At 42.4% G+C, this 27,178-nt stretch overlaps 1 protein-coding gene across 6 annotated transcripts in view; it reads left to right on the forward strand.

Moving 5' to 3' along the window:
- Positions 1–17,914, forward strand: part of clcn3 (chloride channel 3) — a 235,118-nt gene extending 217,204 nt beyond the window's left edge. For 4 of the 6 annotated variants that reach the window (XM_068029278.1, XM_068029280.1, XM_068029279.1 and 1 more), the window contains 2 exons: positions 9,208–9,283; positions 15,007–17,914. In XM_068029278.1, the coding sequence (XP_067885379.1) occupies positions 9,208–9,283; positions 15,007–15,165 (235 nt within the window). In that variant the 3' untranslated portion in view covers positions 15,166–17,914. The remainder of the gene's footprint in view (positions 1–9,207; positions 9,284–15,006) is intronic. The other 2 variants (XM_068029283.1, XM_068029284.1) reach the window with 1 other exon arrangement.
- The last annotated feature ends 9,264 nt before the right edge of the window (positions 17,915–27,178 follow it).

A 27,178-nucleotide genomic window follows, 5' to 3' on the forward strand; every position in this document is an offset into this window, starting at 1 on the left:
TAAGTTAATGGGCAAAACTATGGCAGATAAATGTGGAAAAATGTGAAGCCATCCACTTGGGATCCACAGAACTGAATATTATCTTCATGAGCGATTAGGAGTTGCAGAGGAGCAAATGGATTTAGCTGTCCATGTACACATCACTAAAGCTAGTCCACAGGTACAAAAAGTAATCAAAAGGCTGTTGAATGATGGCTAGGGAAAATTGAGGAAGTGACATTTCAGTTGTACAGAGTCTTGGTCAGATCCTATCTGGAGTGCTACGTTCAGTTTTTGGCACCAGACCTCAGGAAAGGTCTTTTGGCCTTTGAGGATACAGATTCACCACAATAGCACAAGAATTTGAATGGTAATTTATGAGAACATGTTTCATTGACTTGGCTTTTATTCCCCTGAATTTAGAAAGTTAAGGGGTGATCTAATCAAGGAATTTAAAATGATAAAGCGATTCGATGGGGTAGGTAGAGAAGCTATTTCCTTTGGGGAATTCCAGAACAAGGGTGCAAAATCCTAAAATAAGCTGGGTTATTTAGGAGTAAAATCAGGAACCACTATTTTAGACAAAAAGTAGTGGCAATTTGGAACTGTGACTGCTAGGACAATTGAAACTTTCAATACTTGAGAGTGATGGATTTTTGTTACATAAGGGTATCAAGGGATATGGAAAGGCAAGCAAACAGAGTTGAAGTACAGATTAACCATGATCTATCTAAATGATGGAACAGGAATGAGGAGCTACTCCTGTTCCTATGTTCCTAGAATTATTGGTAAATACAGTTTTCTTGCACATATATATTTCCTTCTGTAGAGCGGACTGCGCCATAAGATGGTGTGTTCTAGCTTGGTCAAATGAACCTCACTGATTCAAAGTGCAAGAGAGACATGCATTGGGCATTACAATTAACATATTACGACCCAGTACAAGCAGTCCAGGTAGGAAAAAGGCATTGTGCACATTCAGGTTAATCATTTGATTTGATTCTTTGACAAACAAGTAAAATGAATTCCACATAACACGTACATTTCTCAAGGGCAATTAGGGATGGGCAATAAATGCTGGCCTGGCCAGCGATGCCCACATCCCATGAATGAATAAAAAAATTTCTGTTTGGAGAGCTGCTGGGATGACTGGTTCAGAAAAGCAGTAACTTAGATAGGTAACACAGCATCGCAGTCGCTGATGGCATCAGAACTACACTGCACCATAGCTTTAATCATAGAGCTTTGTGCAGTATACTGAGAGTCAATTTTAATTCTGTTTAAGTTAGATTAGATAGTGGACACATGGTAATGCTGGGGGCACTCTAACTTTTTGCCAAGGTAACTAACATTTATGGTCTTTGGAAGATATTGAGTCCTTGTGTTGAAGTTATGAGTCAGTTTGTAGATGTCTCAGCTCTTATTTTTGAACATAGGAGCAGTAGGCCATTCAGCCCATCGAGCCTGCCCCGCCATTCCATATGATCATGGCTGACCATCCACTTTAATGCTTTTTTCCTATGCTATCCTCTTATCCCCTTGTGTCATTTGTATTTAGAAATCTGTCAATCTCTGCTTTAAACATACTCAATGACTGAGCTTCCATAGCCCTCTGGGGTAGAGAATTCCAAAGATTCACAACTCTTTGAGTAAAGACATTTCTCCTCATCAATAAGGCTTCCCCCTTATTTTGAAGTTGTGTCCCCTCGTTCTAGACTCTCCAACTAGGGGAAACATCTTAGATGCATCTACCTTGTCTATCCCTTTAAGTATTTTGTAGGTTTCAATTAGTTCACCTCTCATTCTTTGAAACTCTAGAGAATACAGGCCCAGTTGCCCAATCTCTCTTCATAGGACAGTCCCACCATCCCCGGGACAAGTCTGGTGAACCTTTGTTGCACTCCTTCTATGGCAATAATATCCTTCCTAAGGTAAGGGGACGAAAACGGCACACAGTACTCCAAGTACGGTCTAACCAAGGTTCTATACAGTTGAAGCAAGACTTCACTACACCTGTACTCCAATCCTCTTGCGATAAGGCCTTCCTAATTGCTTGCTGCATCTGCATGTTAGTTTTCAGTGATTTATTGACAAGAACACCCAGGTCCCTTTGTACATCTACACTTACTAATCTGTTACCATTTAAGAAATACTCTAAACATATGTTCCACCTACCAAAGTGGATAATCTCAATTTTTTCTACATTGTATTCCATCTGCTATGTTCTTGCCCACTCACTAAGTCTGTGCAAATCCCCTTGAAACCGCTTTGCATCTTCCTCACACCACACATTCCCACCTAGTTTTGTGTCACCTGCAAACTTGGAAATACTACATTTGGTCCCCACATCTAAATCATTGATATATATTGTGAACAGCTGGGGCCCATGCACTGATCCCTATTGCACCCCACAGCCTGCCAACGTGAGAATGACCCATTTATTCCTACTCTCTGTTGACCAATCCTTAATCCATGCCAGTATATTACCTCCTACCCCATGTGCTTTAATTTTGCTAACCAACCTCCTGTGGGGAACTTTATCACAAGCCTTCTGAAAATCCAAGTATACCACATCCACTGACTCCCCTTTATCATTTCTGTTAGTAACAGCCTCAGCAAACTCCAACAGGTTCATCAAACATGATTTCCCATTCATAAATCCATGTTGACTATGCCCAATCAGATCATTATTATCCATGTCCATTCATCACATCCTTTAGAATAGATTCTAGCATTTTCCCAATGACTGATGTAAGGCTATCAGGTCTGCAATTCCCTGTTTTCTCTCTCCCTCCCTTCCTAAATAGTGGGATGACAATTGAGACCTTCCAATCTGCAGGAACCACTCCAAAATCTATAGAATTTTGGAATATGATCACCAATGCATCCACTATCACCATACTACCTCTTTCAACACTCTGGAATGTAGAATATCAGGTGCTGGGGACTTATCAACCTTCAGCCCCATTATTTCTCCAATACATCCTTCCTACTAATACTAATTTCCTTCAATTCCTCATTCTCCCTAATCCCTTGCATCTCTGATTCTGGGAGATTTCTTGTATCTTCCTCAGTGAAGACAGACACAAAGTAATCATTTCTCTGTTCCCCATTATAAATTCTCCTGACTCTGCCTGTAATGGACTCGTTGAATACAAGACTGGAAAAGACAGTTATAATCTTAAACTGATTCACTGCAGCTAACTCTTCTCAGCAGTTGATACTTCTCAGTCATCCTCAAATATCTATCCAGTTTTTCCTTAAATATTTCAGGACTGTCTACTTCCACTACCTTTCCTGGCAGTCTGTTTTGCACATTCACCACCCTCTGCATAGAATAGTTAAATCTAAGCAGTCTGTGTACCTCCTCGAAGCTGGAACCTATTCTTCCTAATTCTAGAATTTCTGGTAATCTCAAACGTATTATCAGGTTCATTTTATCTATTCCCATAAGGAATTTATTTTTATTTTTTTATTTAGAGATACAGCACTGAAACAGGCCCTTCAGCCCGGTCACCGAGTCTGTGCCGACCATCAACCACCCATTTATACTAATCCTACACTAATCCCATTTTCCTACCACATCCCCACCTGTCCCTATATTCCCCTACCACCGACCAATACTAGGGGCAATTTATAATGGCCAATTTACCTATCAACCTGCAAGTCTTTGGCTGTGGGAGCAAACCGGAGTACCCGGCGAAAACCCACGCGGTCACAGGGAGAACATGCAAACTCTGCAGAGGCAGTACCCAGAATTGAACCCGGGTCGCTGGAGCTGTGAGGCTGCGGTGCTAACCACTGCACCACTGCCGCATTTGAAAGCGTTTTTTAAAAAATAACGTTCTCATCCTATCTGCACATAGTACACGATTTCTGTAATACTTCTCTTGTCACATTTTGTTGATAGCAACTGTTACAAAGCACCATGTCCTCTGATTCATCATGAGTAATGCTATCGGAGATCTGTAAATAGATAAGTAATCCTATGAATTTTCCAGGATAACAACACCGTTAAAACTCACTTTTTTAATGAAAGAAAATCTTTTAGGAAGTATTCCATCCTTATTCCAGTTATTTGAATTACGTGTACAAATTTGGCAATGTCTTTGTCACAAATGACTCATACTTTTTTAAAGACTCAAATTGTTGAAGGACTTTCATTTCTTTGTCAGCATTTCCCTTGATTACCTCATCCACCACTATCCCTGGGTTTATGCATCCCTGATGATGACTGGGACAGTAGAAAGTGAAATAACTGACCTATTTTTGAAGAAGTAACAGGGAGGGTGGTCAACATGGATTTTTACAAGGCTTTTGACAAGGTCCCACATGGCAGACTTTTTTTTTTTAAAAAGCCCATGGGATCCAGAGAAAGGTAGCAAGCTGGATACAAAATTGGCTCAGTGGCGGGAAACAAGGTAATTATTGACTGGTGTTTTTGTGACTGCAAGGCTGTTTCCATTGGCGTTCCACAGGGCTCAGTCTTTTGGTGGTAAGTATTAACAATTTTGATGTAAATGATCAAGAAGTTTGCAGAGGACACAAAAATTGGTCATGTGATTGATGGCGGGGAGGACAGCTATAGACTGCAGGAAGATATCGATGGACTGTGCCGTAAAGTGGCAAATGGAATTCATCCCTGAGAAGTGTGAGGTGATGCATTCGGGGAGGTCAAACAAGGCAAAGGAATACACAATTAATGGGAAAATACTGAGATGTGTAGCGGAAGTGAGAGACTTTGGATTGAATGTCCACAGATCCCTGAAGGTAGCAGGACAGGTCGATAAGGTGGTTAAGAAGGCATATGGAATCCTTTCCTTTATTAGCCGAAGTATAGAATATAAGAGCAGGAAGGTTATGCTGGAACTGTATAAATCATTAGTTAGGCCACAACTTGAGTACTGTGTGCAATTCTGGTCACCTCATTACAGGAAGGATGTAATTGCACTAGAGAGGGTACAAAGGAGATTTATGAGGATGTTGCCAGGACTGGAAAAATGCAGCTGTGAGGAAAGATTGGATAGGCTGGGGTTGTTCTCCTTTGAACAGAGAAGGCTGATGGGAGATATGATTGAAACGTACTAATTCGTGAGGGGCCTGGATGGAGTAGATGTGAAAGGCCTATTCACCTTAGCAGAGAAGTCAGTGACTAGGGGGCATAGATTTAAAATGATTAGTAGAAAGATTAGAGAGGAGATGAGGGTGGTGGGGGTCTGGAACTCACTGCCTGAAAGGGTAGTAGAGGCAGAAACCCTCAACTCATTTAAAAGGCGTCTGGCTATGCACCCCAGTGCCATAACCTGCAGGGCTGCGGACCAAATGCTGGAAGGTGCGATTAGGCTGGGTGGTTTGTTTTTTGGTCAACACAGACACGATGGACCAAGTGGTCTCTTTCTGTGTCTTAAACTTTCTATGATTCTATGATTTAGTCTTTTTTTTGTCTAGCACATTCCTCAGTTTCACCTTGGTCAATCTGCCAGTCTCTATTCATGCTATAAGTGTTTAAGGGAGGGCTGGAGACATTGTGACACCAAGGGGTTGAACTTTCACACACACAATTTTTAGCAAAATAAAAAAAAATCACCATCTTTTATTCAATATTTACTGTCAACCTAAAATGAATGAAGACAGGGGTGTGACCCTTTAGATATCGCTGATTATTTAGGAAGTGTGTTGCAGATTTCCAGTTGCTAAAAAAAGGCACTCGAGTGCAGTTCCAATTAACTTATTTTTGCAATCTCTTGGTGTGAGCACCCTCTGCTGGCTGAGTTACATGCTGCACTGCTGCTGGATGACAGCACTTCAACAGCAGGTTCAGTCATTTGTCTGTGTTTCACACTGCATCAAATTAAGTCAAACCAAAAGAGTGACTGTGTAGCAGCCAAGGACATCACAAACTTTCTCAGTTAAGCTATCTTGAAGCTTTTTGAAAGAACCTTATGGTTTGGTCCTAATATATTTCTGTGGCTCTTTCTGAAAGATTTTGTGAATGAAACCTCAGGTCTGACTTGTGATGCAGTTCAGCCTGTGTAAAAGAGGCACTGCGGAACACAAGCCTCCAGACCACAAATACTGTGCTAAAAAAGAACTGCTACTAACCATGACCCAGGAACCGATGTGGCTGTACAAGACTTTATGTGGGAAGGTTGGACTTCTGGAAATCTATGTATATTATATTAAAAAATCGCTAGCAACTTTGCAATTAATCTGCAACCCATGGTAATCTAAAATAAGTATGGTTTATATTTAGGCGTTTCTGCTTTTACAAGTAAAAAGCACCTTTCATAAACAATGTCATCAGTTTTATTTTAACTGTCATTGTGTTGAGATTTAAATGATTGTGAAATTAACTAAATTACAAGGGTATTGATTTTTTTAACTGTGGACATGCTATTTCCGACTTGATCTTGTCATACTTTTCCACTAATATCTATTCAGTTTACTTTTGTTTTTCTGTAACATCTCATCAAAACCAGAGTGATGCATCTTAATGGTGTTACTCTTCAGGTTGTAGTGAATAAATATACCATACGTCTATTCTATTAACTATTGTATTAACTTTTTAATGCCAAAATCTTATTGTTATACTAGCTGTAGCACTTGTAATGTGTTTTCTGTACAGAACTGTGTTCACTTGAAAGTTTTTACAGTAAAATAGATAACCAGTACTATGCATATCTACACACAGCTATACCTCTAGTGATGGAGATCCAAAGGGATAGAGAACCGCCTACATAGTGTAAAACATGAACTTAGAAATACTGAACAGCAACGTCTGACACTTGTACAGCCACTTTTCTGTAGTGCAATTGTGAGTGGAGGGGGAGTGGTTCAGACACGGGTAGAAGTAGGGTTTAACATTAGGAAAAATGGCCAAAAGCAGAGTCCTGGAGGTAGATTTTAAAGATGCTATTGAGGTTGAGATTAGGTATAATGAGGCGGAGGGATTTGGAGAGAGAATTCTAGGGTGCAGGACAGAAATGGTGGAAAGCTGGGTCACTGATGGTGTAGGGGTGGATGATGTACAGCAAACCAGAATTTAAAGAGGGGAAGACATGAGTTGGGCACATAGGGCTGGAGAGGGTTACGGAGATTGTGTGAGCAAATCTACGGAGAGATTTGTCAGTGAGGGTTTTAAAATCCATATGCTGGGGGGGTGGAAAGCTGTTGAGCATGGGGGATAGGGGAACATGTTCCAGTAATTTATTATTCATGTCTACAAAGGAATTTTCTCAAATAATATGGTGAAATGTTTAGAGCGATTTTAACTTGAACTGCCCATCAGGAGACTGATGGAATTGGGTTTTGTACGTCTGCCTGAAGTAACTCACCATTAAAGTCAATGGAGTAATATTGGGCACAGGTGCAAACCAACATTGCACCTGATACCATCAGTTCTCAATGGGTGGGTTAGGTTAAAAATTTACCCAAGTTTTCCTCGAGACATGTTATCAAACCCAACTATAGGTCATTGAATCTGAACCTGGCTTTAATTTGTAGTAGGATATCCACCTGCAGTCTTTGCATTAGATGAAAAGAAAAGGATTTGCATTTATATAGTGCCTTTCACAACCTCTGGATCTCCCACAAAGCTTTACAGCCAATGAACTACTTTTGAAATGTCGACACTGTGGTAATGTTTTTGGAGTGTATATGGTGAAGGATCAGATTCTCTATTCATTTAAAAAGTTCAGTTGTATATTTTAAATTTTTTGGTGTATGTGTATGCCTTCTGTTCAAGAATTAGGTGGCTAAAGGAAACAGTTGCAAATGGATGTCTGTTTCAGGAAAATCTAATGTGCTCTTAGAACTGATCTCATCAAAGCTATTTTGGGCTTTTGACTATTTTCTACCAATAACTCTTCTCACCTTTTAATAATTTCATGACTGGCTGCCGAGGGCTTTATTTAATCTGGTGAATTAAAAAGGTTAATCAGTGCTTTGGTGGATTTTTTTTTTTTAAAGCATTTTGTTTTGGCCTTTTCTGTCAACTTTTCATCCATCGTCGCCTTTCTTTGCTGATGGGGTCACCAGGAATCTGCTATGAGACTTCTGGAGCTTCAGACAGCTGTCAGATGTACAAAAGTAGTCCAGAGTGACTCACTCTGCTGTAATTGACTTTCCCACTACCCTGCTTCTGGGGAAGTGACTGTCATTTGTCCAGGACCTGATGTCTGCTCACTGCTTCCCCTAACAATATGGTTACCATCAATGATCTCGCAATGCATGAGGAGTTATGGGAATATGCCTACATTGTACCACCCTGTGCTGCGTACGCTTTTCCTTTTAATTCCAGTTCATACTGTTATCAGCAGAACCATTCGATGTGATGCAGTAAATTCACTGCTTTTGACTAATCCAGTGCAGGTTTTCATTTTCATATACTATCTGTATAACCTGATGGCCAGCTCTAACTGCTCTAGTTTTCAGTCATTCTTAGTACCTCAGACTGAGCAAGGGGACAAACAGTTTTGTGGATTTATCAAACGGTATTGGGGGAAAGAAGTGTGCCTAATGACAAGTTTCAGAAACAACTATCAATAAGTCTATGTAAATTTGAATAAAACAATGTTGATACTGAATTGCGATGAAATTTTTTGATGAGAAGATCCACAAGTAATGTGCACATTTCTGCCCTTCACCCATTAAAAAAAAATGTTTACACCTCAGATGATTTGTGTATTCATAAACATAGTGTGTTGCTATGTAGTAATAAAAGGTTGTGACTCCTGAAGTGAGATTTCATAAATAATGTCTTAAATTGCACTGTGTGAATATTAGCTTACAAACTCTTAATGCATTCGTCTGTTAACTGAGGTGGTTAGTATATTGGGTATTAGTACATTAACATTGACACAGCATAATTTCAAAGGTTAAGAGTGCTGCTGAGGCCTGGAGACTACAGTGCTGTAACTGGTATAACACTAATAGTAAAAACGTGTCTTATAAACCTTAAGCATTGTAAATTAATAAGACGCAACCATCCATTTCTGTTGACTCGGCGGGGTGGGTTGGGGGCGGGGTGGTGCCTTATGCTTGATTCGAAAGTTTATAACTGCACAGGTGAAGTTATTTTTTTTCAGCTTTTATGTGTTTCATTTGCTGCATTTTTGTTGTGTGATTTGCTCTTAATTATTTTCTGCAGCCTCTTTTCCTGCTGTTCAAACATGATTTGCTTCTTTTTATTGCAAAACGCAGTCATTAGCATAACATGGTCTGTTTCAGGAATATCTTGGGGATCATCACAAAGAAGAACATATTAGAACACCTCGAGCAACTAAAACAGCACGTCGAACCTTTGGTGATTTGTTATGGCAGATCTGCTAATTAGAGGAGAAAACTATTTTTTTAAAAATTGCAGTGAGCGGAAGCATGAAACCTGTGATATGAAACTATTAAAGACCCCCCCCCCCCCCCCCATACTCAAAATTGTTTTGTATATGGGAGTAGCTGAGGTTACATTTCATAATTGACTACAGAACCGGAACTGTAATCCTATTGTCTTGTGAAGAAGTCATTGTCTGATTTTTATATGCTCCCTAATAAGACTATTGGATGGGCAGAAATTTCCTCAAACTAAATATTGGAAAGAATTAAGCTATTGTTTTTGGTCCCTGCCACAAACTCCATTCTATGCCCACCGTTTCCATCCCTGGTGACTGTCTGAAGCTGAGCCAGACAGACCCATTTGCATCCTTGGTATTGTGTTTGACGCTGAGTTGAGCTTCCAACTACATATCTGCTTGGTCACTAAGACTGCCTATTTCCAACTCCATAGCGTTGCCTGACTCCAACTCTGCCTCAGCTCATCTGCTGCTGGAACCCTCATATATGTCTTTGTTACCTCTAAACATGGCTATTCTCCCAAGGCTAGCTTCCCATCTTACATAAACCTGTGCTCATCCAAACCTCTGCTGCCTGTATCTTAACTCGCTGCAATTCACCCACAACTTTATGCCTACTGACCTACATTTACTCCAGGCCCAACAACACTTCAGTTTTAAAATCATCATTCTTATTCTGAAGTCACTCCATGGCCTCGCCCCTCTCTAACTCTGTAACCACCTCCAGTCCTACAAGCCTTTGAGACTCTACACTCCTCCACTTCTTCTTCTTTGCACATCCCCTGTTTTAATCTCTCTACCATTTGTGGCAATGCTTTCAGCTGCCTTGGCCCTAGGTATCTCCTGTGGCCTGGTGTCGAAAATGATTTTAGTAGTATCACTCTTGTTAAGCGCCTTGCACATTTTGTTACATTTAAAACACTATATAAATACAAGTTGTTGGATTAAATTGGTGACGTTTTATTACCGGCTGAGACAGTTGCAGGGTGCAGATTGTTTGCTGTTTTCTTTTTTTTCACCCTGGCATGGGCTTTTAAGTGAGCGAAAATACACTTGCCCAGTCTGACTGTGTGCGAACTTTTCATTGCCCTGCTTATTTGACCAATGCTGCGACAAAAGGAAAGCAAGTAGTTAGAAGCTGTGTTTGTGGCTCTTGTTTTTCTGCAATGCGACCTCTTTTGATTTATAAGCTACTGTGTGTATGTACATATTTTAACATTGTTATTTATTGACAACTGAAAGTACAAGCTGTTTTTGGTGTGTGGACACAGTAAGGTTAATTTAGTGGAACACTACTTCTTCTGTGCTGTAAGTAGAAGGTCCCAGAATTACACCTAAAGGGGTTGCAGTTGTTCTGTTCACTCTCTGTGCCAGTTCTGACACTCATAAGAACATAAGAAATAGGAGCAGGAGTAGGCCATTCGGCCCTTCAAACCTACCCTGCCATTCAATAAGATCATGGCTGATCTGCCCCAGACCTCAACTCCTCTTTCATGCCAGCTCCTCATAGCCCTCAACTCCCCAATATTTCAAAAATCTATCTACCACCTCTTTAAATACTTTCAGTGATATAGCCTCCACAACTCTCTCGAGTAGAGAATTTCAGACATTCACTACCCTCTGAGAGAAGAAATTCTTCGCATCTCAGTTTTAAATGAGTGTCCCCTTATTCTGTAACTATGTCCCCTAGTTCAAGATTCCCCCACTAGTGGAAACATCTTCTCAACATCTACCCTGTCAAATCCCCTCAGAATCTTGTACGTTTCAATAAGATCACACCTCATTCTTCTAACTCGAATGAATAACGCCTAACCAGTTTAGCCGTTCTTGATAAGTCAACCCCTTCATCCCAGGAATCAGTCTGGGGAATCTCTTTTGAACTGCCTCCAATGTCAGTATATCTTTTCTTAAATATGGGGACCAAAACTGTACGCAGTACTCCAGGTGCGGCCTCACCAACACCCTGTACAGTTGTAACAAGACTTCCCTATTTTTAAACTCCCTAGCAATAAAATCCAAACTTCCATTTGCCTTCTTAATTATTTGCTGCACCTGCATGCTAACTTTTTGTGTTTCATGCACAAGAACACCCAGATCCCTCTGTACTGCACTTTTTTGGAATCTCTCTCCATTTTAATAATAGTCTGCCTTTTGATTCTTCCTACCAAAGTGCATGACCTCACACTTTCCTACATTAAATTCCATCTGCCTATTTTTGCCCACTCACTCAACCTATCTATATCCCCTTGCAGATTCCTTATGTCCTCATCACAACATGCCCTCCCACCTATTTTTGTATCGTCAGCAAATTTGGATATATTACACACTACCCCCTCCTCCAAGTCATTAATATAGCTGGTAAATATTTGAGGCCCAAGGACTGATCCTTGTGACACTCCACTAGTTATGTCTTTCCAACCTGAAAAAGACCCATTAATCCTGACTCTGTCTTCTGTGAGTTAACCAATCCTCAATCCATGCTAATACATTTCCCCCAATACAGTGAGCTCCTATCTTGTGCAATAATCTTTTATTTGGCACCTTATCAAATGCCTTCTGGAAATCTAAATACATTACATCTACCGGTTCCCCTTTATCCACTCTGCTTGTTATATTCCCAAAGAACTCTAGCAAATTTGTTAAACATGATTTCCCTTTCACAAAACCATGTTGACTCTGTTTGATTGCGTTAAGCTTTTCTAAATGTCCTGCTATTTCTTCCTTAAGCAGTATCACTTGTAAATCATCATCTTGAATAGCTGTGCCAGTCTGTGTTGAGTTAGGTGTAGAGAGAGGCATGGTATTCTCTAAATCAGGGAGGATTTTTTTCACTTTTTTTGCCTCTTCCAGGAGATTACAGAACTGTGGGAGGGAGGAGGAAGTTGGAAGGGGGTGGGGTAACAGTGTTTTTGTCATGATGCTCCAGCCGTCATGGTGCGGAGCAGGCTTGATGGACCAGCTGGTCTTTTTCTGCCCCATGTGTAGTATACCTACTCACTGTTGCCTTGCACATGCATCAAACTAGTCCAGTAATTTGATGTGCTGATCCTGTGATACAGTTATGTATGGTAACGTGAGCACACTGGCCAGCAGTGCCAGCTCAATGCTGAAACTGTCTTGGTAATTTCTGAGTATAAGAAACATCTTCAGTACCTTCAAAAGGTAACCTGGGCATTTGTCGAATAATAGGAGCAATTTTAGCCGAACTCATCAGACCGGGTATCCACGCGATAGGGTGGAATGCTGGTATTGCACCTTGCCCAATATGACAGTCCTTTGGCAACAGTGGAAATTAAACTCGGGCAGGGGTGTAAAATCAACATCGTACCCAATTCATCAATTTCCTGATGGTTAGGTTAGGGTAAAACTGCTCCCATTGAGTCTCCCATTGACACTGGCTCCACTTCACTGTTTTTAAGTGAGTTTGTGAATAGGTCATTTGGTCCCAATCTAGACCAGTAGTCACAGTAAAATCATTGGTGGCATGCGGTCCCTGGTGCCCCTATTTGCAGACTATATAGCGAGCTCGCCACTGGTATCAGACCCACCGGCCGTCCATGTCTCCGTTATAAAGACGTCTGCAAACGCGACATGAAATCGTGTGACATTGATCACAAGTCGTGGGAGTCAGTTGCCAGCATTCGCCAGAGCTGGCGGGCAGCCATAAAGACAGGGCTAAATTGTGGCGAGTCGAAGAGACTTAGTAGTTGGCAGGAAAAAAGACAGAGGCGCAAGGGGAGAGCCAACTGTGTAACAGCCCCGACAATCACATTTCTCTGCAGCACCTGTGGAAGAGCCTGTCACTCCAGAATTGGCCTTTATAGCCACTCCAGGCGCTGCTTCACAAACCACTGACCACCTCCAGGCGCGTATCCATTGTCTCTCGAGATAAGGAGGCCCAAAAAGAAAAGAAAAAAGATATAAGTGAGATGAACTTTGACACCCCACTAATGAGTCTAGGAACCAAGTGATTGGTGATCCCAAGAGTAAAGTTTGGAGCTGTCTGCCCTCCCAACAGGGTCCAGCAATGTCCAGGTGTGGTTAAAAAGGGGAGCATGCAGGTGTGTGCCCTAGCACTAGTGTTGTAAAACTGCAGGTAGATTTACTACCCCAAGCTCAGCTGTCATCCTTCGCTTCCATATCATTTTTTTTCTACACGCACTTTCTACACTGACCCAGGCTCAAAACCTCGTCCATTTGCTCATCAATGAACCGTGCAGAGCACTGCTAACTGGCCTAATCTGAGAGCTGTTGATACTCACTTCAACTAAGGTCCCATACCACCTGACCTGTAGACTTGTCATGTCATTGCATTACATATAATTTACAGCACAGAAACAGGCCAAATTTGACTTGTGTTCTCTGGAGTTTATGTTTTGTTTAGTTTAGTTTAGAGATACAGCACTGAAACAGGCCCTTCGGCCCACCGAGTCTGTGCTGACCATCAACCACCCATTTATACTAATCCTACACTAATTCCATATTCCTACCACATCCCCACCTGTCCCTATATTTCCCTACCCCCTACCTATACTAGGGGCAATTTATAATGGCCAATTAACCTATCAACCTGCAAGTCTTTTGGCATGTGGGAGGAAACCGGAGCACCCGGAGGAAACCCACGCAGACACAGGGAGAACTTGCAAACTCCACACAGGCAGTACCCAGAATTGAACCCGGGTCGCTGGAGCTGTGAGGCTGCGGTGCTAGCCACTGCGCCACTGTGCTGCTGTGCACAAGCAGAAAATGCAATATTTGCTGAACGCGCAAGCAAATAATGATGTAGAGCACCATTGTTGTGTCTGGGAGTACCATAGAAAATCTATAAATATGTGCATGTATTTTTCAAATTGTGCACAACACTTTTTTTTTAAAGAAAAGTTATTATAGATTTCAGCTGGCAATACATAATTTGTGATTAAACTGATTTTTCGTTTTGATTTTCAAATTGTTTTTAAAAATTATTTGCCTCTCATGCCTTGTCACTTAACAAATGTAGTTGCATGCACGTTGTGCTTTATGCTTTATAGCTGATGGTCAAGACTCCTACAGTTTAAGAGCTTGTTCAGCTTATAGCCAGCATCTTCCAATTTGTTTGCTGTTTTACAGTGGAATTTGGTAAGTATCAAGTATTGGCACCCCTCCCCAGTTATAGGCTTTTGTGATTTGCTTCTGCCAAAAGTTACCTAATCCAGTTAGTTTTAGGAATGATCAGTGCAGTCCTTCACCCCATATCCAAAGCTACTTCATGCTAAGTATGTTCATAATTCATGTTTCATGCATCCTGCAGCTGTAGAATACTAACCAGATCAATAGGGGTTGTGGCCCATTTTTTTCCTTCCATTCTGCTTCCTTTCCCTTAATAATTTTGTAGGACCTGCCTATCTCCTTGCCAAATCCTGCTGCTAATACCACACACTACGCTCATTTGAACCAGTTAACAAAATAAATCTGAAGTATTGTTTCTTAATTTATAAAATTTTCCAGGCGTTTCGTCTGAGCGACGGGTTTGGAGTCCTGAGTCCCGCGTTGGCATCAATCTCTGCTGATGGGATTAGCATCATTTTTCCCTGTAATTTTCCACTCATTTTCTTCCTGTCTTGTCCTGTCCCTGCTGCTGCTCCAGTTGCCATCCTCTCACTAAATAGAATTCTTTTTTTGTTTCATTTGTCCTTTTCAGGCGTCTCCTTGGCATTATAACGAAAAAGGACATCCTCCGTCACATGGCTCAAATGGCAGACCAAGATCCAGAGTCAATCATGTTCAACTGAATACTATAGTGGAGGATCCTGAGGAAAGTGAGGAAGAGGTCCACCTGTTAAAGAGCACAGCAATCTGACGGCTCGAAAGATTTCAGCTCATCAGCGTCGCAGCAGGAAAACAGAAACAAGAGTGTCTTTTTGCAGTTCAGTTGTCAATGAAAGCTGCTTTGATGTAGGAATTTGTCAGGAGTGGCCCACTTCAGTATTAAATCTGATGCCCATTACTTAAAAAGAAAAGTTCTACACCTAAACATGTCCATGTTTAAGATTTTTTAGTTGTTCAGATGCGCTGTTAAAGGATAGAGATATAGTGGCGGTAGAAAAAATGATATATAAATTATTAATTTTGGCATACTTGAACCACTTTACTCATTCATTGGTTTGTTGGTGTCTCCTGGACTGCGTTGAAACAAGCCATCTCCTGCACTGTCCTCCAGGGTGTTGCATCTTAATACGGAATACGATTCATTTCAGAACAATTGGCAGCTTGAGTCTTGTGGGGGTTTACTTTAAGTTCAGCTCTACTCATTTTTTAGACCTCTTAACCGCTTCTACACCGGGAAAGCTGAAAGGTCCTGGGATCTTGCTTTGCGTGAACACCTTTGCCACCGAAGCAGGCAGTTTCCCACATTAGGAGGGATTCCAGACTTTGAGTGAATGTGGTCAGAAAAGCACTAAGCGTAACATTCACACTGACAGCAGACGATCCATGACATGCGCCAAATGCGAAGGTACTTAATGAAAATCAAACGTTTAAGAAAAAACACTTTTCTGATTTTTTGACAAGGCATGTAAGAAATAACTGGAGTTTGAGGTTGGTAGTTTGTGGAAGAAGCACCTTTTATGCATCTTGTGTTTTTTTTAAATAGTCTTTTTATGAAATTCCAAGGATCTGTTAATGCAGAATAGTTTGATTTTTCATAAATGGAGATTGATCCTTCCCCTACGCTTTCCTTTCATGACAAGACGATGAATGCTGATGCTAATTGTCTCAGTATGATGTTTGAGTGCACACTGATATTAGGAATCCAGGACAGCACAAATAATTGTGTATGTGTCAGATCTGGGTTAGGAGTGTTCCAGTCTGACTGCCACTACTGTTTTAATATTCACCTACAAGCATCGGAATTATTCAAACTGGAAGCTTTGACAGGTTTTCTTTTCCTCTGGGTTTTAAGTCATAGTGGCAAAATGTGCATTTCATCTTCAGGCGAATATGTTTTTTTACTGTCGACATCAGTGATCAAGACCTGCTATTGAAGCAGTCGAGTGTGTTTATGGTTTAGTTTTATTACTTTCAATTCACATTATTGTTGATCATTTAGTTGGCAGTACAGACAAGTTTACAAAATGATTGGGATCATCTGTTTCAACTAAATTGACTTAAAATAATACAGCTGGAAAACTGGAATTATTCATGTACAATTTATTTTAGGACAGTTATTTTACAAGGCATTTCCTCTGTTTTTAAGGATTTATCAGACTGAAGTATAAACTTTCTTGAAATGCAGATGTTTTTTTTAAATGACTTGAAGTTTGCACTAAATCTCCAAATGTTTAATTAAAAAGGTAGCCTTCACTGTCTATGTACAAAATTGGAAGGATTTGATTAGCAAGTCCCATTTTGTTCTGTCATGCTGCTGGTGGGAGACTGAAACCTGGTGAGCATTTTTAATAGACCTTGAGCTTGGTTGAGAGCACGGAATATAACCTCAGTGTGAGATACTTTCAAAATGATTAAACGTTATCAGTTAATTGCTTTCTTGCATTCATTGTACACCCTGGACCATTAATTTAGCGAAGACATGTAGAAGATCAGCTATCACTGTAAGCTACATAGAAAAAACTATGCATAGTTTTTCAAAAGTCTCCAATTAATGAAGTCTGCGCAGAATTCAACATCTCTCTTACAGGGTATGCAGGATGCTGTTAAAAAAGCTAACATCACAGCATTTTGAGAAAATGTTGGATTGACTTTTAAACTCAACGTGGTCAATAACTGGGAACTGTAAAAATAACGAACACCCTACAAATACTGGAAATCTCAAATTAAAAACAGAAGATGCTGGAGATACACAGCAGGAGTGTCAGCAGCTATAAAGGGAGAAAACAAGCAAATGAAAAAGGCATTTCTCTTTTCGGGTACAGATCATGACCAAATTCAGTTGCGAAAAAGGGTCTGCCCCCTGAAATGATGAGCTACTTTTCTTCTTTGTGGATACTGATGTGATATACATAGAATCTGCAGCAGAGGAACAGGCCATTCAGCCTAATAGGTCTGTCCAGCATCTATGCTCCACACGAGCCTTCACCCACCCCTCTTCATCTGACCCTATCGGCATAACCTTCTATTCCTTTCTCCCTCATGCGTTTATTTTGCTTCCCCTGAAATGTGTCTATGCTATTTGTCTCCAACACTCCTTGTGGTAGCACATTCCTCATCCTTACCACTCTCTGGGTAAAGAATGCCTGCCATGTATCTCTGGCATTTTCTGCTTTTACGTGGCGACTGTAGAGTCTACAGCAACTGATGAGACCTCCTTCCTACCCTCACACCTGCTAGATATAGTGGAAAGTTTTAAAGCGGGACCGTGTGGGGTTGGTGCCAGTGTCCAGTTGTTATCTGTTGCCCTGCTTTCGGTTAATGAAGAATGCTTCGTCTTTGTTAACCTGTGATGTTGCCTAGAATTGTATTTAACACTGATCCTGGATGTTTTTTATTTATATTTGGTGTGTTAGAATTTCAGATTCTTAAGATGAGCTTAATTATGGTTATTGTGAAAGTTTGATTGTATAATATATTAAATTCTATGTTAAACCAGTAAACCTTTGTTGGGAGTTTAATTGGGACATTGCCACATCTTGTAGTACTTTGAATAAAAAAGGATAACATCAACATTGCAATCCGAAGATTAGAACCACGCAGGGCAGAAAGTCCTAGGTTTCATTCTTGTCGCTCCTGTATTAAATTCTCTGATCTCAGTCAGGTTTTTAAAAATTATTTCTTGAGATATGAATTAAATATTGAGAAGACCGAAGTGATTGTCTTCAGTCCCCGCCACAAACACTATTCCCTAGCCACCGACTCCATCTTGCTCCCTGGCAACTATCTGAGGCTGAATAGACTGTTCACAATCTTGGTGTCATACTTGACCCTGAGATGAGCTATCGGCCATATATCCAAGCCATCACTAAGAACTCCTATTTCCACCTCCATAGCGTCTCCTGACTCTGCCCTTGCTTCAGCTCCTGTCCTGCTGAAACCCTCATCCATGCCTTTGTTACCTCTAAACTTGAATATTCCAACCCACTGCTGGCCAACCTCCCACGTTCTACCCTCTATAAACTTGATCATCCAAAACTCTGCTGCCTGTGTCCTATTCACCCATCGCCCTTTTGCTGTCTGACCAGCATTGGCTTCTGGTTAAGAAACGCCTCAGTTTTAAAATTCTCATCCTTATTTTCAAATCCTTCACAACCTCCTGATATCTGAGCTCCTTTAATTCTGGCCTCTTGAGCATCCCTAATTTAAATTGCTCCACCATCGGTGCTGTGCCTTGGCCAAGGCCCAAATTTCCAGAATTCTCTCCCTGAACCTTTCCACCTCTCTCCTTTAAGACGCTTCTTATAACCTACTTCTTTGACTAAGTTTTTAGCTATCTGCCCTAATGTATCCTTATATGGCCCAGTGTTAAATTTTGCTTTATAACACTCCTGTGAAGCTCCTTCGGAGGCTTTCCTATTTGTAAGTGCTATATAAATATAAGTTGTTGTCATTGGCAAGGCCAGCATTTATTTCCCATCCCTGGTTGTCCTTGAGAAGGAAGTGGACCTTCTTGAACCGCTGAAGTCCACATTCTTACTCTCACAGTGCTGTTAGGTTGTGAGTTTCACAATTTTGATCCAGTGACGATGAAGACTTTTCACCCTGAAAGAAGGTTCCCACTGCTGATCGCTGTCCGGTTATCCCTCCTGGAAAGCACAGCTGCTTGGATAGGATCAGGCTTGTCTGTGATGTCTGTTAATTTGCTGACACTGATTATTTAGACTTAGCACAGAATAGTGTAGCCATTCAGCCCATTGTGTCTGCAGCAGCAGACATGAAGAATGGCTAATTGCTGAGAGATTGGAGGACACAACTCCTGGAATTCTATCCTTCAGGAGGGACGGTGGAGAGAAATTTGGCAAAAAATGACAGAACTCAGTTAGGCACCTGCTTGCTGTGCCAATAGCTTTTTGCTCTGATTCAAAACTGAAAGCTACATTCATTTTTATTTCACATTTTCTTATCAGTCACAGTAACGCATTGTGTGTGAAGTGATTTGAAATGTGATAGGATGCTAAAGAAATGCAGAACTACTCTTTCCTGTAATGTCTTCCTCGTGTTGCATTTATTTATCATCTTGAGAACAAGTCTGCTTTTGGTGAGAGAATGCTTTACAAAATCTTATATTCTGAAGATCTTGAATCCTTTACTTCAGAGACAATGTTGGTCATTGCCCACTGTCACTTTTGAGTCAGAAGGTTGTGGGTTCAAGCCTTACTCGAAAGACTTAAGCACCCAATTCAGGCTGACACTCCAGTGCAGCACTAAGGGAACACTGCAGTGTTGGAGGTGCTGTCTTTGGGATGAGATGTTAAACCGAGACCCTGTCTTCCCTCGCAGAGGGATGTGATAGATCCCATGGCACTGACTTTGAAGGAGCAGGGGAGTCCTTCTAGTGTCCTAGCCAATATTTATCCTTCAACATTGCTAAAAGTGGGTTATCTGGTCATTTATTTTAGTTTGCTGTATGTGAAATCTTGCTGTGTGCTTGTCTGCATGACAACAGTCGCTACACTTCAAAAGTACTTCATTGGCTGTGAAGTGCCTTGGGGAAGAGGAGGTGTGGTAGCCATTTTTCTTGAGAGTTCCAGATCCCACAACTATTTCCAGTAGCTGAAAGATTATACGAACCAGCAGGGGATATATTTCCTACATAACAATAGTGACAATACTTTAAAGCTAATTCATTCGTTGTAATGTGCAATATAAATGCAAGTCACAAAAATTAAGAACTTACATTTCTTTAGGACCTTAGGAGGTTCCGAGTGCTTCACAATCAATTGTTGGTCACTTGTGCATAGGCAACTAGTTTTTACACAGCAAGATTCCACAAACAGAAATGATATAAATGACCAGTAATCTGTTTTGGTGGTGTTGATCATTTGTGGTTTCTTTCTTGTCTGTTCCTTCATCCCTGCTTTCCTTTTCTTCTATGTTAAAAATAAGAGAAGTGGAGCACAGGAGGTATATGTATGCTCCTTTGGTCCAAAATCATTGTTCTACCAATGCAGCAAATTGCAATTCGCAATTCCAAACTCTCTAAAGTATTATTTTTTTAAGAACCTAATCCGAAGGCAAAGAAAGTGATTATCAAAAAGATGTGTAAATGTGCTGCTTAGTAATATATATTTCTAGTCCAACCTAGCTTGCTTCCTCCTCCTTATGTTCCAGCTGGAGACTAAACAGGCAATCTCTTTTGAGTTTTTGAAAATAAAGTAAATGAAAATTCTGAACTAGAATCAGAAATGCTATGTGCCGGAAAACCTTCTAGTGGATTTTTAAAAAAATCTATCTTTGTTATGCTGACACTCAACTGAAAGCTTACTCGTGAATGAGTACTTAGAAAAGGTCAATGGAATCTTAACCTAACATTAAAAACATAACTTTTTCTCTCTCTCTTGGCATTTCTTCATGGACGAAGATTTGGGGAAGGTTGTAGTCATGGGTTGCAGGCCCGCTGGTGGCTAGTCAGGCCTATCCGTGACCGGCAAATTCTTCCACAGCGGGTTCAAGTAAAGGTGTAGTCGCTGCTGGGGGCAATTGGATCTATCCTTCTTTTCTCTACCATGCTGGTTCTTCGCCTAGTCTCAAAGGTGTCTAGCCCTCCTGATGTAGCATCTCCAGGCATCACGATCTAGGGCCTGCGCTTCCCATTGGTGATAATTGATGTTGGACACAGAGAGGGACTTTTTCAGGGAGTCCTTGAAACGTTTGCTGGGGCTCCTCTGTTCCTTTTACCCATGGTCAGCTCTCCATACAACACGATTCTGGGCATCCGGGCAACATGACCCGCCCAACGCAGTTGGCTTTGCAGGAGGATGGCCTCAATGCTAGTGATGTTGGCTATTTCCAGGACTTCAATGTTTGAGATGCGGTCCTACCAGCGGATCTTGAGGATGCTGTGGGGGCAGTGCTGATGGAGGCGCTCTAGAAGGCGTACATGACGATGGTATAGGACCCATGACTCAGCGCCATACAGAAGGGTGATGAGGACTATGGCTTTGTACACTTTTTTAGTCTGTGCCCTGAGACTGCGGTTGCTCCACATGCGTTTGTAGAGTCTGCCGAATGTACTGTTTGCTTTGGAGAGCCTATTGTCCACTTCCTTGTCTATGGTGGCATCAAACGAGATGATCCCCAAATAAATAAATTGCTTGACGGCATTCAGCTCGGTTCCCTCGATGACAATGCTTGGTGGTCTATATTCTTCTTGGGGTACAGGCTGATGCGGGAGTTCAGTTTTCTTTAAACTGATTTTTAGTCCAAAGAGTTGTGTCGCCTCGGAAAAATGTGTTGTTCTTCGTTGCAGGTCTGACTAACCGTGGGCCAGGAGAGCACAGTCATCAGCAAAAAGAAGTTCACGGATGAGTTTTTCTTGTGTCTTTGTGTGAGCTTGAAGACGCCTGAGGTTGGAAAGGCCTCCCTCAGTCAGAAAGCGTATGTAAACTCCCTCCTGAAGGTGTTCCATTGCCTGCTGCAGCATCATGCTGAGAAAGATGGTGAATAGGGTCGGGGCCTGCACACATCCTTGCTTCACGCCATTGGAGATATGGAAGGGACTTGAGAGGTCGCTGTTGGGGCGGCACAGTGGCGCAGTGGTTAGCACTGCAGCCTCACAGCTCCAGTGACCCGGGTTCAATTCTGGGTACTGCCTGTGTGGAGTTTGCAAGTTCTCCCTGTGTCTGCGTGGGTTTCCTCCGGGTGCTCCGGTTTCCTCCCACATGCCAAAGACTTGCAGATTGATAGGTTAATTGGCCATTATAAATTGCCCCTAGTATAGGTAGGTGGTAGGGAAATATAGGGACAGGTGGGGATGTGGTAGGGATATGGGATTAGTGGAGGATTAGTATAAGTGGGTGGTTGATGGTCGGCACAGACTTGGTGGGCCGAAGGGCCTGTTTCAGTGCTGTATCTCTAAACTAAACTAAACTAAAAACTAAACTTGACTTGTCCGTACTTTTTTTTTACATGAAACTGCTTTACCATGGCCAGGAACCTGGGTGGACATCCAAGTTTTTCAAGGATTTTCCAAAGTCTATCTCTGCTCACAGTGTTGAATGCCTTGTTGAGGTCTATGAAAGTGACGTACAGGCCTTTGTTTTGCTCATGACACTTTTCTTGTAATTGTCTGAGTGCAAATACCATGTCTGTTGTGCCCCTCTGTTTGCTCTGAAACCACACTGGCTCTCTGGGAGGTCTTCTTCCGCAATGGTAGGCACAAACCTGTTCAGAAGTATTCTAGCCAGGATCTTCCCAGCCATAGAAAGGAGGGTGAACCCACGGTAGTTGGAGCAGTCTGATTTTTCTACTTTGTTTTTGTACAAGGTGATGATAACGTCATCACAAGATCCCGTGGAATCCTGCCCTGTTGGCAGCAGGCTGTGAAAAACTCATGGAGCTTGGTGTATAGGCAGGGCCACCATGCTTCAAGGCTTTGGGTGGAATTCCATTGGATGCAGGGGCTTTGTTGTTCTTCATCTGGTTGATGGCGGTCACAGTTTCCTCTAGAGTTGGGCTGTCATCCAGTTCTTGACAGGCAGTTTTTGGATGTGATTGATGGCAGTATCATGCACTGTGCACTAAGCGCTGGAAAAGGTTTCAAAGTGCACCGACCAGCCAACTGGGTGGTAGGGAGATGAACATTTGTTTAGGCCACCTTTTCTAAGCCCCTCTCCAATTTCAGAGCAAGCAGTGCTGTCCTTCAAAAAGGCTACTTGGCCGCTCAGGGTGCAACCAGGTGATGATATCTCTAGGTCATCTTCAAAACGAACAATACCCTTAGCCGCCTGCATGCAGGATTGGAACTGCGGCTGCCAGTGCCATCTTGCACCTGCCGTTTTCGCCCCTCTCCCATCGCTGCAGGGCTTACTTGTTGAGTTATATTTGGGGTGGATGGATTTCCTTCCTGCCTGCACAGTGATGCTTTAAGGTGGAGTACAGTTTGCGCGGACTGACCCCACCCTTTAAGCCTGGAGCTCATCTGTCGTGGCCCAGTGAACTGGGACGGTGGCAGCGAGGTCTCCAAGCCGTTGGTTTGGATTCAAAAGTTTCCCTCTCCCAGGTGGATTGCCGACTGAGGTTTGAAGGGACCCTCTTTCCCTTGCTATTTTATCCATAGCTGGTATACCAACAATCGTAGCCCACGCAATATGGAGTGGTACGCCTTTGGTTCAGAACATGATGGACACTCGAGCCGCTTGGAATCCTTCCACCCTGGCCGTTACCTTTAACAAGAAAGATATCAGCCCAGGTGGTGTCATGTTTATCATTTCTCCCCTCACTATGTTTCGCCCTTCAACTGAGACGGTGTACTGGAGTGTGGCGCTTGGAGCCAGCAGTGAGAGCTGGGTGTAGATGAGGACCAGTGATTCCAGTCCATTCTACAAATTGGATGCAGCTGACTGAAAATACATGGGTACTATCTCTATCTGAACACCCCATACACCCCAACATTTTCTAGGGTAAGAAAATTCACATGCTTACATCATGTGTCCACTTAAAGGCAAAATTTGCTGGGCTATGGGAAGCAGCAGGGGAAGTGAGACTAATTGGTAGCTCATTTTGCTTGATTGGTAAAAATATTTATTTTTGCCCCTACTTTGTTTAGATCCTCTTTCTCATTCTACAGCCTATCCAAGAGGCATGCTGGCCTCCTACTGTGCCGTATGATTCGATGTATGTTTCTCGATATAAGTTTCATTGACGGTGACAAAATTGGGATTTAGCCCAGTATTTGGGGTTAGGGGGAGTGGGGGCGGGGGATGTGGTTTGGGGTGAAGAAAGACACCGAATAAATTTAATAGGATTTTTTTTTTTAACTCATTCTTGGGATGTGAGCGTCACTGGCAAGGCCAGATTTATTGCCCGTCCCTAATTGCCCTTGAGAAAGTGGTGGTGAGCTACCTGCTTGACCTGCTGCAGTCCATGTGGGGTAGGTACACCTACAGTGCTGCTAAGGAGAGAGTTCCAGGATTTTAAGTGAACGACAGTGAGATAGTTCTAAGTCAGGATGGTATGTGATTTGAAGGGTGTTGGGTTTGGATCGAGTTTGCCAAATTTTGTCTGTCAGAAAATTAAAAGTGTGAGCAATGCTGCACAATCCTACTTACTATTCTCACGGTCCATAGTTTTTCCAAATGGGACTTCACTTAGGGAAAGGCTAAGCTTCAACTCTTTGCATCCATGTTACTCTAAAGCATGTCCGATGATGCGTCCACTCTGAAATTGCTTGTGAAATAAGCCGATCTTGGGGTTTTGAGAGAGGAGGGTTGTAGGAGGGAGGAAAGACTAAGTGTGGTAAGGAATTCCACAGTTTGAGGTGCTGGAAAGGATGTTAAGAGTACTGATTTCAACACATTAAGGTTTCCCGCATATGTGTTGTGCTTAGAAGTTGGAAGGAACAAGGGTGGAAGATCCAGAGACGCACTAACTCTAATGTAGTATAGATTGGTTGCAACAAAGTTCAAAGCGGAAATGACAGAGGGAGCACATAGTATCCTGCCTGTGAGTAGTGTGATGCTCCAAAGCCCTGGATGGATGGAATTTTTTTTTTATTTGTTCATGGGATGTAGGCGTCGCTGGCTAGGGCAGCATTTATTGCCCGTCCCTAATTGACCTTGAGAAGGTGGTGGTGAGCTGCTTTCTTGAACTGTTGCAGTCCATGTGGGGTAAGTACACCCACAGTGCTGTTAGGAAGGGAGTTCCAGGATTTTGACCCAGCGACTGAAGGAATGGCAACAAAGTTCCAAGTCAGGATGGTGTGTGGCTTGGAGGGGAACTTGCAGGTGGTGGTGCTCCCATGCATCTGCAGCCCTTGTACTTCTAGGTGGTAGAAGTCGTGAGTTTGGAAGGTGCTGTCTAAGGAGCCTTGGTGCATTGCTGCAATGCATCTTGTAGATGGTACACACCTTTGCCACTGTGTGTTGGTGGTGGAGGGAGTGAATGTTTGTGGATGGGGTACCAATCAAGTGTGCTGCTTTGTCCTGGATGGTATTGAGCTTCTTGAGTGTTGTTGGAGCTGCACTCATCCAGGCAAGTGGAGAGCATTCCACCACACTCCTGACTTGTGCCTTGTAGATGGTGGATGGGCTTTGGGGAGTCAGGAGGTGAGTTACTCGCCGCAGGATTCCTAACCTCTGACCTGCTCTTATAGCCATAGTATTTATTTGGCTACTCCAGTTCAGTTTCTGGTCAATGGTAAGCCCCAGGATGTTTATGGTTGGGGATTCAGCGATCGTAATGCCATTGAATGTCAAGGGGAGATGGTTTGATTCTTTCTTGTTGGGGATGGTCCTGGCACTTGTGTGGCGTGAATGTTACTTGCCACTTATCAGCCCAATCCTGGATACCGTACAGGTCTTGCTGCATTTCTACATGGACTGCTTCAGTATCTGAGGAGTCACGAATGGTGCTGAACATTGTGCAATCATTAACGAACATTCCCACTTCTGACCTTGAAGTCAGGAGCTGAGTGGCCCTGGCGGAAACCAAACTAAGCATCACTAAGTAGGTTATTGCTAAGCAAGTGCCGCTTGATAGCACTGTCGACGACACCTTCCATCACTTTACTGATGATTGAGAATGGACTGATGGGGTGGTAATTGGCCAGGTTGGATTTGTCCTGCTTTTTGTGTACTGGACATACTTGGGCAATTTTCCACATTGCCAGGTAGATGCCAGTGTAGCTGTGCTGGAACAGCTTGGCTAGGGGCGCGGCGGGTTCTGGAGCACAGGTCTTCAGTACTATTGCTGGAATGCCATATCCAGTGTCCACGTGATATCACATGGAGTGAATCAAATTGGCTGAAGTCTGGCACCTGTGATGCTGGGGACTTCAGGAGGAGGCCGAGATGGATCATCAACTCGGCACTTCTGGCTGCAGATTGTTGCAAATGCTTCAGCTTTATCTTTTGCACTGATGTGCTGGGCTTCCGCATCATTGAGGATGGGGATATTTGTGGAGCCACCTGCTCCAGTTAGTTGTTTAACTGTCCACCATTCACAACTGGATGGGGCAGGACTGCAGACCTTAGATCTGATCCATTGTTTATGGGATTGTTTAGCTCTATCACATGCTGCTTACGCTGTTTGGCACACAAATACATAAAAACATACGAATTAGGAGCAGGAGTAGGCCACTCGGCCCCTCGAGCCTACTCCACCATTCAATAAGTTCATGGCTGAACTGATTTCTCCACATTGCCACCTACCCCGATAACCTTTCAACCCCTTCCTTATCAAGAATCTATTTACCTCTGCCTTAAACATATTTAAAGACACTGCTTCCACTGCCTTCTGAGGAAGAGAGTTCCAAAGAAAAAATTTCTCCTCATCTCTGTCTTAAATGGACGACCCCTTATTTTTAAACAGTGACCCCCGGTTCTAGATTCTCCCACAAGGGGAAACATCCTTTCCACATCCAGCCTGTCAGGATCTTATAAGTTTCAATCAATTCGCCTCTTATTCTTTAAATTCCAGTGGATAGATGCCTAGCCTGTCCAGTCTTTCCTTGTAAGCCAACCCGCCCATTCGAGGTATCAGTCTAGTAAACCTTCTATGAACGGCTTCCAACACATTTACATCCTTCTTTCAATAAGGACACAAATACTGTACACAGTACTCCAGATGTGGTCTCACCAATGCCCTGTATTGCTAAAGCATAACCTCCCTACTTTTGTATTCAATTCCCTTCGCGATAAATGATAACATTCTATTAGCCTTCCTAATTATGTGCTGTACCTGCATACAAACCTTTTACGATTCAT

This window comes from Heterodontus francisci, chromosome 4 (assembly GCF_036365525.1).
Source record: "Heterodontus francisci isolate sHetFra1 chromosome 4, sHetFra1.hap1, whole genome shotgun sequence".
NCBI classification, from domain to species: domain Eukaryota; kingdom Metazoa; phylum Chordata; class Chondrichthyes; order Heterodontiformes; family Heterodontidae; genus Heterodontus; species Heterodontus francisci.